General features: G+C 36.0%; 1 protein-coding gene across 7 annotated transcripts in view; it reads right to left on the reverse strand.

Annotated features, from left to right (window-relative positions):
- ERBIN (erbb2 interacting protein) overlaps positions 1-15,174 on the reverse strand; it is a 126,991-nt gene that overhangs the window by 31,870 nt on the left and 79,947 nt on the right. For all 7 annotated transcript variants that reach the window (XM_039255520.1, XM_039255519.1, XM_039255517.1 and 4 more), the window contains exons 12-15: positions 14,936-15,065; positions 14,510-14,625; positions 11,950-12,019; positions 4,785-4,884 (exon numbers count right to left, since the gene is read on the reverse strand). In XM_039255520.1, coding sequence (XP_039111451.1) covers positions 4,785-4,884; positions 11,950-12,019; positions 14,510-14,625; positions 14,936-15,065 — 416 coding nt within the window. The remainder of the gene's footprint in view (positions 1-4,784; positions 4,885-11,949; positions 12,020-14,509; positions 14,626-14,935; positions 15,066-15,174) is intronic.

The raw sequence follows: 15,174 nt of genomic DNA on the forward strand, positions 1-15,174 counted from the left end.
TTAATCTTAAACTTATCCTTTTAAGACTCTTCCATTCTAAAACACATCTCTCAAATAAAAAATTCAAAGTAGCAAGATTTTATTTTGCTACCTCTACTCTTCGTATCAGAAATAAATTTCTTACCTGAACTATGACCGCTTTTAGAAAGAAACAGTAAGGGAATAAATTGAAATGACAGAAATGATAGGAAGCCAGGTAAATCTGAATCATGAAAACAGAAGACAATAATAGAGATCAAGGCATGAGTATACCCATGATTAGAACCATTCTGAGCAGTGGTCACCAAACTTCTGTTAAGTGGTCAGATAATAAATACGGTAAGCTTTGTGAGCCAAGAGACAAATTTTAGGACACTATGGTAGGTACTTATGAGAGAGATCAAATTTCCACAAGATTTCTGACAAACTTAAGATATATGTATGAATAGTTGAGTACTATTTATAGTTCTACTAATGAGAACACTGTAAGTCTTACTCTGGAGTTGCATTTTGCTTAACTGGTACAGACTACCATCAAAGTAATGCAAACAGTCACTTGTAAAAACTATTCTTAGCTTATGGGGCACACAAAAACAGGTAGCAGGCCAGACATGACCCATGGGCCACAGTGTGTCAATCTCTCTGACTGGAACAAAGAGTGTTATGACAGAAGATATTTATCTCGTTGTTCCCTGGAAAGGGGTCTTCAACAATATCTCACATTATGTATTTAATAGTTTAGATCATTACTCAAATAAAAATATATATGCCTTTGAGTAGTTTTATTCATTGTTGGAATCATGCTTGGTTATTTTAGTGTGTGTGTTAAAATGAAAAGAAAAATAAAACATCTTAGGTCTCTATATGGTAGTGACAAAAGCATTTAGACAAAGCACTAATAACACATGAATAAAATAAAAATATCAAAGATTAAATATGGCCTTTGTAGACTTGATTTCTTCACAAGGAAAAAATAATTTTGTTGAGAATCTTCCTTCAGAATGATATCTGTATTTGATGTCTAATAATTACCAATTTTTATTATTTTTCTGAAGTAGAAATAGCAAAATGAAAATAAGAACAAATTTTCCCCATTTGTCATTCCTATCCTTTAAGATGGGGAACACTTTCTGTTTTTGTATAGTCTACAACCTAAGAATAGTTTTTAGTTTTTTAATGTTGGGGGAAAAACCCCAAAACATAAAGTAATTTTTCATGATACATAAAAATTATATGAAATCTAAATTTCTCTGTCCATAAATAAAATCTTATTAGAACACACCTATGTTCATTTATTTATATATTGTGACTGTTTTTTGTACTAAACAGGCAGCATCAAGCAACTGCAACAGAAACCTATGGTTTACACAGCCTATAATAGTTATTAAATGGTCCTCTACTTAAATAATTTGCTACTCCATGCAATAGAGGAAGTACATTAGTGGCTCTTCTTACAATAAGAATTTATTCTTCCCTTTCCTCACAAATATCTTAAGTATTAGCATTCTATCTTCCCACATGAAAGAACAATTATTAGAATATTTTACGCAGCTAGCTGGCTGTAATATTACTTACAGTAGTAAGAGACTCACTCTTATTATTTTCTAATATCTAGAAATCATCTTCAGAGATGAAATGGAAAATTGAGACATGAATCCCAGTGACTATGGCAAATGAAGAAAAAAACACCTACTGATGTATCTAAACATCCACTATAATTCACCACAATGCACAATTGGGCATAAACCAGAGTTGGTAAATCTATTTTGAATTTCTTTCTTTCTTTTCTTTTTTTTTTGTAATCTCTATGCCCAATGTGGGGCCTAAACTCACAACCCTGCGATCAAGAGTTGCATGCTCTACTGACTAAGCCAGCCAGGCATCCTTGAACTTAACTTCTTTTAAAAAAGTTTTTTTTTTAAAGTTTATTCTTTTTTGAGACAGAGAGAGACCATGAGCAGGGGAGAGGAAGAGAGAGAAAGGGAAACACAGAATCTGAATCTGAAGCATGCTCAAGGTTCTGAGTTGTCAGCACAGAGCCCGACGCAGGGCTTGAACCACAAACCATGAGATCATGCTTGAGCTGAAATTGGACACTTTAACCAACTGAGCCACTCAGGTGCCCTTGAACTCATTACTTCCAATGTCCATATAGAGTACTTGCATAAAATAAAACTTCAACACTGACTGTCTAAAACCTATTCCCTAAAAATTAATTACAGATTCCCAACAAAGTAAACTATTCACATCTAACACATTTTAAGTCTTAATCTTTTTTTTTTTTTAAGTTTATTTATTTTTGAGAGAGAGACAGACAGAGTGCAAGTGGGGGAGGTACAGAGAGAGAGTGAGACACAGAATATGAAGCAGGCTCCAGGCTCCAAACTGTCAGCACAGAGCCTGATGCAGGACTCAAACCTATGGACTGCGACCTGAGCCGAAGTCAGATGCTTATCCGACTGAGCCATCCAGGCACCCCCGTTAAGTCTTAACTTTTAATTTAATTCAAAAGCTAAAGAGTTTTGCTTTACCCAAATAAATCTCATTAAATATTCCCAAGAAATAATAACTTATCAAAGCAAATCTTTTATTCCTTCCTGTAAAGAACAAGAAATAATTAGCATAGATAAATGAATTTTCCAATTATTTATCATGAATAATGGAAGACGTTAAATAATTTTACTTTTTCATCTACTTAAGTATTTCAAAACTGTTTGCGAAAACCGCCAAAACAATGTAAGAATAATAACAGCCAATGTGATTCTGTCATAGTGCTAACTAAGCATTTTACATTCAGTGCTTCTCATTTGTACAAAAACCCTGAAAAACTGATACTATTATCATTATTTCAAGATCAGGAAACTGAAGCTCCAGAATTTATTTAACTTGCCTCTGGTATAGCTTATAAACTAAAATATGTGTTAAGAGTTAATTTACAAATAACTTTGAGTCATAAAGATTTTCACTGGTTTCAGAAAAATATACACATAAAAATTATATTTTTAAGTGTAACATAAAGTATACATTACACGCATGATGAGGGATCATAGGGCAAGCTGAGGGCAAAGTACAAGTGAGCACCCTCCCTAGCCCCTGGTGGAGTATGTGTGATATTCCTTAGATACTCCCAGCTGCTCAAGAACAAAGGAAAGGCATTTAAGTGCTTGCCGTGGTGTTGTGGGAAACTAAGGCAAATGAAAAACTGAATTCTCCGGGTGCCTACAGCCCACTGACAAGTCCATGAAACAGGCAGAGGGAGCTTCCTCTGAGAGCTCAGCTGCCTCAATGATGACACTTTGCTAGGGCAAAAGGGAATCTTGGCTTAATATTATCCTGATGCCTGGGATCCTGTGAGTCTCCTTACACACTTAAAAATTCCTTTGTAAACCAGCTTTATCTTGAGCCCCCAAGTATATGCTGGCAATTATACTCCCAGTATATGGCCCCTCATACACATTTGAAAGGTCTCGTGAGTAAGGTTTTACTAAATGTAAATGATATTTTCCTAACACCTAGCCCCTAGAGGTCCTGGAAACCTTGCCTCCAAAATTCTTAGAGACTTATACTGTCCGTAACCCGTTCCCAACCTGAGGGTATATAATCAGTCACTCCTCACAGCCCCAGTGCAGCTTTTTCTGACCATGAGTCCTGTCTTCGTGATTTAATAAAATCACCTTTTTGCACCAAAGAGGTCTTTAAGAAATCTTTCTTGGCCATCAGCTCTAAACCCCACCATCACTCAAAACTTCATCACACAGACATATAACAAGATGTATTAGAACCAATTTGCTCCTTAGTAAATGGCTTTCACACCAAAACTGGTGAAAAACATGTATGGCCAATAGAAAAGGGTATTTTCCCGTTTCTAGGCAAAACCCTAAGAACTTAGAAATAACGTTTTAGGCAGAATTCTACATATTATCCTTATGTGGTATGCAGATCCAAGGATAGTATTTAGTCTACAACAAAAGAAGTGAACAAAACATTTCCTGCTTCAAGAGTCCTAATTATACAACATTTAACATGCACTCCTGACATTTAGCAAAGAATAGAGAGATCTATAACAAATGAAGTTGACTGTTTAATTTCAAGAAATCATTTAAGGAAGCATATGGCCTACATGTACCTCCAAATTCAACTACCTATAACCCTGACATACTGACTTATTTTCTCATTTTCAGAGAACTTTATTGACCAATTCTCCAAATTACTTTCAAGCTAGTAAAAGTCTATTAAGACTTAAAATTCACTCACACCTTTGCTGTGATTTGTATTTGTTTTTTTATTTTTATTTTTTTAAAATGTTTTTTATTTACTTCTAGGAGAGAGACAGAGAGATAGACAGCGTGAGCAGGGGAGGGTCAGAGAGAGAGGGAGTCACAGACTGAAACAGGCTCCAGGCTCTGAGCTGGCAGTCAGCACAGAGCCCGACGCGGGGCTCGAACCCACGTACCGCGAGATCATGACCTAAGCGAAAGTCGGACACTTAACCGACTAAGCCACCCAGGTGCCCCTATATTTGTTTTTATAAAAAGTACTTTTTTTTTTTTTATTTTTAAAGAGAGAGAGAACGTGACTTGGAGAGAGGAATAGAGGGTCTGGGGGAGAGAGAGAGAGAAAGAGAGTGAGAGAGAAGAGAGAGGGAGAAAGACACCCAAGCAGGCCCCATGCCCAGCACAAAGCCCGACCTGGGGCTCAACCCCAATTACCCTTGGATCATGTTCTGAGCTGAAATCAAAACTCAGGCATTCACTGGACTGAGCCACCCAGGTACCCCAAAAGAAAAGAGATTTTTAAATTCCTACCATCCTCAGTCCTTGGCTGCTGAGGGAACATGTAGTTAGTAAGCACCATTTTCTGGGTCTCTGAATCAGTCTCTTTTTGAAGAGGTATCAGGGGTTTGGACTAGGGAAAGAAAATAAATGTTTAATTTTTAATAATCCTAAAGCAAATACATACTCAGTAATTCCTCTGAATAAGTACTCACCATTTTTTGTATAAAGTATCAATGTGTAGATTACAAAAACAAGCTTATATACACATAGTAAGACTTTAAGCATTGATTTGAAACCTTATAAAAATCTAAAATATATCGTTTAGTTTTAGTATAAAACAAAACTCACACTGTAATGCAATTATCACTGATTTTCAATACAATTTGAAAAGATCTCACATACTAAGTATATCCACAGTCCAATAATTACTTATCACAATAATTTAATAAAACTATAAAACAAGACTTTGGGTTTTATGTTACTGTGCCTCCTTTATGTTATCTTTCCCCTGTGGGAAGAGGCTTTTATAGAAATGGTTTAGAAGGTTTAGTCTAGTTACCCATGGATAATTGCAGCTGAAAGGAGAGTACTTACAACAAACATTAAATTGTAACCTGCTTCTCTCTTCTCCCGTGTCTGTCTCCATTAAGGATACCACAAGTTTATTCACTCAATGGTGGAACTATAAGACTTCTTTTAGGACCTCCTTATTTCTTAAGACTTCTCTCCTAACTGGTTATGAAGTGTTTTCAATTTATTCTTAATATAACTAATACCTTTGGCCAGTCTAACCTAAAATCCTACTAATCCATGCCTTGGCTGACTTCAGACAGGCAGGAAACTACCCAATCTCTCTCTCCCTTGCCACCGTATCAATTAATTCTTTAGACTTACTGTTGTGAAAACCTTGCAGCTAGCTAATGTCATCCTGTAATCTTACTCCCATTCAAACATTTTCTCCATGGCCCTCAACTTGTTCCACAAGAAACAAATTGCCCTGCATCTCAAACGTCTTCACTGAAAACTTTTCTTGATCTCCTCAGATAACAGAAATGGTAGACTTATTCATTCTTCAACGACAGTGCTTCCCTGTAGTCTTCTCAAAAACAGGGTTGCTTATGATCTCTCAAAATCATAAACTCTGGGTCAGGAAGTAAAGTTAGAGCTTACAAATGCTGTGAGATCATCACTCTTCTCTCTTCAAGTATAAATACCTGTTCTTTTGAGGGATATTAAATTCTGCCTCTATCATTCTACATCCTTTCCTAATATCCACCGATCTCCTGGTTAGTGCTGGAACCAGATAAAACGATCACTTGAGTTGTCGTGTGGTTAAGAATGAAATTAGGGTGGTTTGAGACTGGAGGTGGTGGGAACACTGAAGGCAGAGGCCTATTTCATACCTCAGTAGTCCAAATCAACATTGTCTAACATAAATAGTGAGACAAAGAAGAGAACCATAGATAATTTACAAATTTTTATCAGCCACGTTTCTAAAAATCAAAAATAAGTTAAAATTTGATAATATATTAAATTTAACATATCTTCTATATTCAAAATAAAATTCTGTTGTGTAATAAAAATTGTTAATGTGATATTTTGCTTTCTTTGTTTATATGAACTGAACAAAATCCATAATATATTTTATGCTTAGAGCACATCTCAAGTTGGACTAGACACATGACACTAGTGCCTACGATACTGGAGACGATACACTGTATTTAAGATGATTATATAAAAAAAATTTTTTTAATGTTTTTATTTATTTCTGATAGAGAGAGAGAAACAGCATGAGCAGGGGAGGGTCAGAGAGAGAGGGAGACACAGAATCTGAAGCAGGCTCCAGGCTCTGAGCTGGCTGTCAGCACAGAGCCCGATGCGGGGCTCGAACCCATGAACTGTGAGACCATGACCTAAGCCAAAGTTGGGCGCTTAACTGACTGAGCCACCCAGGCGCCCCTAAGATTATTATATTTAAGGGAAGTGAAAGCAGGGATAAAGCAAAGCAGAAAAACACCCAAGATATTTAAGAGTCAAGACAAAACAGAGCTTGGTGATTAACAGTAGTTAAGAGTTATACTTCCAAGTTTCTGTCTCTAGCTAGTACTTTTTACTAACCTAGGGAACCTAGAAAAAGAAAAAGATTGTGAGTAGAAGGTATGTTCACTTTTAGGCTGGTTCAATTTGAGACATCTAGGTGGCAATATTAAGTAGAAAATGAGTGTGCAGTAAAAAAAAGAGAACTGAACTGAGGATAATTGTTAGGAATAATGGGCATATGGAGAGTAATTGCATCTTTTCTAGAAGTAAGTATACAGAAAGAAACTAAACAAGAGCCTTCAGTACCATATAGGCACCAATATCTAAGAATGACAGAAGAAAAATTCCCGAAAAGGAAAGTGAGGAGCGGTCAAGCACAAAGACAACCAGCAGAGTATAGTAATGTAGACACCATACCTGCTCTCTCTCCACTGTTTCCACAATACTTGCTAGTCAAGCTCCCAAATACTGACATACCCTTGAACCTTCAACTTTATCACCATCATTCTTTTATTTGCTTCTCTCTTTGTACCTCACCAGATCTCATTATAACCACTTTCCTGCCAATTACCAAGACCACCTTGTTGCACTTTCTCTTTACACCCGGCTTGGCAAAGCTGCAACCCAGAATTGTTCCAACTGTGTGCTTTCTCTATATTACAGAACCAAGCAAATTAAAGTAACTACAAGTCTGTGGTAACCAACTTCAGCAGGGATTCTCAATGGTGCCTAAAAATCCTTCTGTTTCCTAAATTATATTCTAAGGATACTATTTTTTAAAATATATATATTTTTTTAAAGAACAAAAATAGGATGTACAATCTGCTTGGAAACTGCTATGTTCTAAGAGTTTCAACATAAATATTTGCTCTTCCTCTCACAAACTTCAGACCAAGCTGCCTTGAAAAGGACAAGAATCCCTACCACAGTTTTAAATTCCATCAGTTACACACCAGTTATCCAATTTCTTCTCATATCCTTAATCTCATTCTCCATAGTCTGTCTCCTCACAACAACTTATAAAATGCTCTCTAATATTAAAGAATTCCTTCTTATGCTGCCTCTAGCTACCAATTTTTTTTATTTTAAATTTTAAAATGTTTTATTTATTTCTGAGACAGAGAGAGACAGCATGAGCAGGGGAGGGTCAGAGAGGGAGGGAGATACATAATCTGAAACCGGCTCCAGGCTCTGAGCTAGCTATTAGTGCAGAGCGGTTCGAACCCACGAACCGTGAGATCATGACCTGAGCCGAAGTCAGACGCTTAGCCGACTGAGCCACCCAGGCGCACCTAGCTACCAATTTCTTTACGTTCCACTCCTCTTTCTCATCCAACCTTCTTAAAAGTTTAATCAACTACTGTATGGCACCATTGTCTCATTTATTTATTCTTTAAATTGTGTCAATCGGGTTTTTGATGTACACCTCTAAAATTACATTAGCTATAGTCAAAAGAAGTTGGCAAGTTATGCTTAACTTGCATATTTTTCAGACTTCATGTGAATTGACACCTCAACAGCATTTATCCCATTACAACTCCTTCCCTTAAGCTATGTGCTTCATACTTGACTTGAATCCACTACCATATAGATTTTCTTTTTCCTCTATGGCCACTCTTTCAAAGCTTTTTAATCCATCTGCCACTTAAATGTTAGTATTACTTAAGATTCATCCATCCCTAACATTGAAATAAATAAATCCAAAGAATCCCTTTTGAAAAATAGTAAAAGCTATATAAAACCACGCCTTAAAAAAAGCATTTAAGATGATGGGATGAACTCTTATAGCCCTTCTTGTAACAGAAATCTTTAAAATAAATTTTTTTTAAAAGAAACAGGAGCACCTGGGTGGTTCAGTTGGTTAAGTGTCCAACTTTGGCTCAGGCCACAATCTCACAGTTTATGAGTTCGAGCCCCGTGTGAGGCTTTGCGCTGACATCTTAGAGCCTGGAGCCTGCTTCGGATTCTGCATCTCACTTTCTCTTGGCCCCTTCCCTGCTCGGGTTCTGCCTCTCTCCCTCTCTCTCAAAAATAATAAATGCTAAAAAATAGACCTATAATGATCCTGGGAAAAAGGAAATCATGCCTTCAGGAGCAATTCTGAGAAATGAAAAGAATGGAGAAACCAAGAGCAGAGAAACCACAGTCTAAAGTCACGGCAGGGCCATTAAAACTGTTCTAAACATGCCTATCCAAAAAAATAAACATGTCTAAACATGGGAATTTAATATCCTCCCATAAGCACTTTTCTTTCTCTTGTGTTTCCTCATCTCAGTTATAGTATCAATATCCATCTAGTCATTTCTCTGAAGCTCATGTTTGCTTTTACTTCCTTTCTTTTCACACACATGCATTCTACATATATTCCACTGATGTGACCTTTTAAGTCATGCCTTAAATAGGTATACCAGCTCTTCTTTGGCCCCACTGTCATTATCTTACTTCAAGCCAACATCTTCTATTACCTTGAGTACGGCAACACTTGCCAGCAGTACTTGCTGTACTCAAGGCAATAGAAACACACTCCGACCAGTCTCGCCTGCCTTTACAGCTGGCATCACCAATCCTGGCTAAATCCATCTTTCACAATGCAGCCCAGAAAGCTTTCCAAAGTATCAATCTGATCCTACTACCTGCTTATTCATAAGCTCTAATTATGGTTCACCATCAACTACAGTAGGACTGACATGTATCAAGAATAATGTATTCCTTTTAAACTGATGGCATATATGAATAATTTGATTAGGGGTATGATGACCAAACACCCAATATACCTGGGACATTCACATTTTACACATGCTGTTTTGACACAATTATCATAAAGCCCCTTTTCACTAGCATGGAGAATAGATTACACAGTCACCCTAATCACAGAAATTTTCCACTGAGCCTGAATAAGACTTCCAAATCCTTAAAACAATCTTTCAGAAAGCACTCATAATTTATCAGATTTAACATGCAAGATTTAAAAAAAAATCTATTTACCATTCTTGAAATATAATGCAAGTTCTCTGCCTGGTATACAAGATCCTCCATGATCTGTTTACCTTTTTGGCCTCATTTTCTACTCTTCCATTTCAAAGGTTAAGTTCTAGTCACAATGAACCACTTGTACAGTTACCTAGTACATTAGACTTCCTCATCAAAAAGTGCTCAGGTTTATAATATTCCTTCTAACCAGAATATTCTTTCCCTTTCTTTGTTTAAACCCTATGATTATTTTGAGAATTAGTCACTGCAGGAATCTCCTCCTCTGGAAAAACCTGCCTTTACGCTCCCAAGTTAAGCTCCTCTTCTTTGAACCTGAAGCTCAGTCCTACCAAGTCTTTTATCATGTTGTATTACAATGACCTTCTTAATATTAGCCTTATTTGGCCCAGCTTAGTCTGCCTGGCACAAAACAGTTGTTCAATACACAGTTCTTGAATGTTTTTCACAGCTGAATTACAGCTACTATTTGCAAGGATAAAATACTAACATTTAATTCTATGACCAAGGCAAATACAAAGAGACATATCTATTGACTGTCCAAATGGGAACTTAGCCAGAGTACTAGGTAAGTCCACTGTTGTGGCCTTCCTGCCTCCCATGCACTATAATACACCTAAATCAGTATTTAATCCCCACCATTCTGCTAAAACTATGTACTCTCCTCAAGGTCAGTAACTACTTCAGACTTGACAAACCTCATGGTCAGCTATAAGTGCTCATCTACTGAACCCATCAGCTATAATCTGTCACGGTTGATCTTCCTTCAGATGGCTCTCTAGGTAACACACTGCCCTGGTTGGCTAGTTCTTCTTATTCTCCTTTTGGGGCCTCTCTCATTCCTGAGCTCAATCTTTGACCTCCTCTTCTCTATCCTCTCTCCCTCATAATTTCATGCATTTCCATGGTGTTAAATCCTCCTTTTGTACAATGTTGACTCCCATATTTTATCTCCAGCCAGTATACCTGTTGGTCAACTACTGGCCTGACATTCTTACATTCCTTCTCACCATCTCCACTCAATAGCTGAAGCCCAGCAACACCTCCTTCAAAACTACTACAAAAGCCTCTTTACTGAACTCTCTCCTTCCGATATAGGATATTCCATTCTTACCCTTAGCACCCACAGACTGTTCCTCATGTAAGTGTCAAAGTAATCTTTTAAAAATGTACATCACATCTTGGATTCCCTGGCATGAAATACTTCAACAAATTTCTATCTAAGTCAGACTAAAACCCCACTTGGTTAGTAGGCCTACAAGGTCATATGTGATCTGTAGTGCTAGTTTTCCCCTCTGATCTAATCTTAGCTCAATTCTCTTCCTTAGTCACTATATTCCAGCCCTCAGGGCTTTATCTAGTCTACAGTTACACCAAGTTCATTCGAATATTAAGACTTCTACACTTAAAATTATTTAAATGCACCTTTTTCCCCCAACTCACTGCCCTAGTCTATGTATGGTTCACTCCTAATTTCATGTGTGTGTCTGCTCTACTGGTCCTCTTCCTCAGAGAGAGACATTTCCTAAATTACCCTATTTAAAATAGGATGTTAAAATAGCAGGATGCCCTGCTACTCTTCTAATGTCTCAGGTTCTGTTTCTCTTTGTAGCTCTGACATATTATTACATAATTACTTATTTCTATCTCCCTTGAAAATGTAAGCTTAATGAGACTATTAGAATATTCTATTTGCTTCACCAATATATCTCAAGCTCCCAGAGCAGTTCATGGACTACTGTAAGCCTTCAATAAACATTTATGTATCAAAGAAAAGTCCAAGAAATAACTCTTAATTCCTTAGAAACACTTCTTTAAGGTGAGAAAGTGTCTGATTAGAGGCATAATTTAAATTCATTATCAAATCCATAGACATACCTGAGAGAATCACTAAAAAAAGTTTAAAGTTAGAGACTATGGAGTTTGATTTCTTAATTTATCTTTTTACAGATTCAGGAGAAATCAGATAGTCCAATAGGATTTATTGTTTTCAATCTACACAAATTACACATAAATTATCTGTATCTAAATGTTTTCATTATTCCTTACGCACATTTTAAAATGTGTACCAGAGTACATCTGCTCTTAAATGAGCCTACATAAATTATTATGCATAAACATATAACACAATTGGAATTCCAGTAACTTACAAAATCAGAATGCCTACCTGATTATCTGAGAGCCACATAGCAGTCAATTGCTGCAGTTTTGTAAAGCTAAAGGGCAAATTCTTTAATCTGTGAGAAAAATACAAACAAAACTAAAATAAGAAATGTTAAAATAGAGCAAAATCTAATGGTCTTCTAAATAATGTTATATTATTGAATATGAAAACAGAAAAATACTTAATTTAGGAGAGAACCCAATATAGGTCTTTGACATAAGTTATATTATTTTATATATTTATAAATATATATTTTATATATTTTTATATATAAATAATTATATATTTATATATAATTTTCATTATATAATAACAAAATATTATTTTATAAGAATTCATTTAAAAATATAATTCTCAATTGAATCAATTTAGCTGGAAAAAAATGAGTAATCTAATAATCTCAAAAATATTATCTGCTAAGAAAAAATGTTAACTATCCCTACTTTACACAAGAACACATTAGGCAATGTCTCATAAAATTGCTTTGGATATTTTATTTGTATTTAAAAGAACAAACTATAATGGGGTGCCTGGGTGGCTCAGTTGGTTAAGTGTGTCCGACTTCGGCTCTGGTCATGATCTCCCGGTTTGTGAGTTCAAGCCTCGTGTCAGGCTCTGTGCTGACAACTCAGAGCCTGAAGCCTGCTTCAGACTCTGTGTCTTCCTTTCTCTCTGGCCCTCTCCTGCTCATGATCTGTCTCTGTCTCAAAAATAAATAAATGTTAAAAAAATTTATTTTATTTATTTTATTAAAAAAATTTTTTTTAATGTTTATTTATTCCTGAGACAGCGAAAGGCAGAGCATGAGCAGAGAGAGGGGCAGCGAGAGAGGAAGACACAGAATCCTAAGCAAGCTCCAGGCTCTGAGCTGTCAGCACAGAGCCCGATGTGGGGCTCGAACTCATGTACCACAAGAGCATGACCCGAGCCAAAGTCGTATGCCCAACCGACTGAGCCACCCAGGCACCCTGAAAAATATTTTTTTTAAAAGAACAAATTATTATAGGAACTCTTAAATTTTGTTAATAAAAAAATGCCCTGTTCTATGTTTCATTGTGAGACAGACTTTTCATTTCCAAAGACTATTTAAACATTGTAATGAGTAAAACACAAAGTAGTATAAAGAACTCATTAGAATGCCAAATGTCATTAAAACAGCACCCTATTTAAAACAGAGTATCTACTTAAACCTTCTATCTTATCATACCTATCTGCTCTGCTGTGCCTATCCTTCACCGCAATTTGCTAGAACCTAGAGCTGTAGCTTTGGGGTACTAAGTATGGACAGAAATCAGGACTGAATTTTTTTTCCTTTTTTATTTATTTATTTATTTTTTATTTTTAAAAAATAGTTTATTGTCCGGACTGAATTTTTTAAAAAGAAGCAGTAGTTATTCTTAAATAAAATGGAACAGTCTGAATATGCTGATTAGTCAGAAAACTGGGCTCATGTTAAAGCTCTGCTTTACAAGCTAAGTGAGTCATCTTAAATTCAAGTTTTAATTTTCTCCTCATAAAATGGCATTATGTATCGTACTATTTCATAGTATGGTTTTGAATGCTTTGTAAGATACTATGAAAGCAAAATGTAAAACTGCTCTACAACCATTCTTTTATCGTTAGTAACTTTACTTCAGGAAACATTACAGATAATCTGTTCTTAACTTAAACGTTATTCCAATTTAGCAGCTCTAGTGATCTATTTACTCTGCACCTTGACTGTGTTGCCGAAGCTATGTGAATGGGTGCCTGATCACATCTCTACTCAGAATATAGAGGGAGTAGTAGATCAGATTAAAAGCTGTGCCATTCAGCAGCAGTATTAGGGTGAAGATCGGACTTTAGGGATAATAAAGGTGACTATAAGATGGGTGCCTAGGTGGCTCAGTCAGTTGAGTGTCCAACTTTGGCTCAGGTCATGGTCTCACGGTTTATGGGTTCAAGCCTCACATCAGGCTCTGTGCTGACAGCTCAGAGCCTGGGGCTGTTTTGGATTCTGTGTCTTGCTCTGTCTGCTCCTCCCCCACTCATACTCTTTGTCTGTCTCAAAAAGAAATATTAAATTTTTTTTTTTAAAGGTGACTATAAGGAAAGAATAGCTGTGCAGCTAAAACTGTAAGTTATACGGCTGAAGTGGACACAAAATGAACTGTGACAAATAACCACAGTATAAAACCACAAGTAAAATCAGGTCATTCTTTCAAATGAAAATTCTATTTAAAAACCAAAAATAAGGGGTGCCTGGGTGGCTCAGTCAGTTAAGTGTCTGACTTCAGCTCAGGTCATGATCTCAGAGTCTGTGGGTTCGAGCCCCATGTTGGGCTCTCTGCTGAAAGGTCAGAGCCTGGAGCCTGCTTCAGATTCCATGTCTTCCTCTCTCAGCTCCTTCCCTGCTCATGCTCTCTCTCTTTCTCTCTCAAAAATAAACATTAAAAATATTGAAAACATAAATAAATAAAAATAAAATGTATGAATAGAACAACATGCATTTGATTTTCTAGCATATAATGAAACTTTAATTTCATCCATTCAGTGTCTTCTATAAGCCAACATCATTACAAACCTATTGTCACTTAAATTGATGACTTTTAATTTTTGCATATCACCCATTTCCTCTGGAAGTGTCTCAAGTTTATTGGAATGGAGAAATAGGACAGTTATATTTTTCCAGCTTCCAATCTGAAAGAGAAACATGAAGTTGGGGATCAAAATTCTGGCCTACTGCTTAAAAGATATAGGTAAAATATAATTTTCCAGAGTTATGAAAATGTTCTTCTTATTTATAAAAGGAATCATATTTTCTTTTTAATTATTAATTTTCATGTATAAAGAAAAGTTGGTATCTCTGTAAAACAGCATAGCTAATTATTATCAGAAAATAAATAACTTAGTTACATAATTATTTCTGAAAGAAAACAGAAAAAAACCACACTGGATAGCCATAATAAACAATATGAAAAAAATTCAATACAAGTTTAAAATACAGTACCTCTGGGGGTAACTGTTGTAAATAATTATGATCTGCAGCAAAGGTTCTTAAATTAGTAAGCTGTCCAACAGATGAAGGCAAAGCTTCAACTTCATTGAAGCTACAATCCAGTTCTTCTATTGATACTAATCTTTAATTAAAATAGAAAATACATTATTTTTAAAGTTTCCTATATATAACCCAAATCCTTAAAACATATAAACACTGGAACTTGACTGTAACAAATCTAGCAAATCGGT

Source organism: Hyaena hyaena, unplaced genomic scaffold (genome assembly GCF_003009895.1).
Source record: "Hyaena hyaena isolate Hyena2069 unplaced genomic scaffold, ASM300989v1 scaffold_530, whole genome shotgun sequence".
NCBI lineage: Eukaryota > Metazoa > Chordata > Mammalia > Carnivora > Hyaenidae > Hyaena > Hyaena hyaena.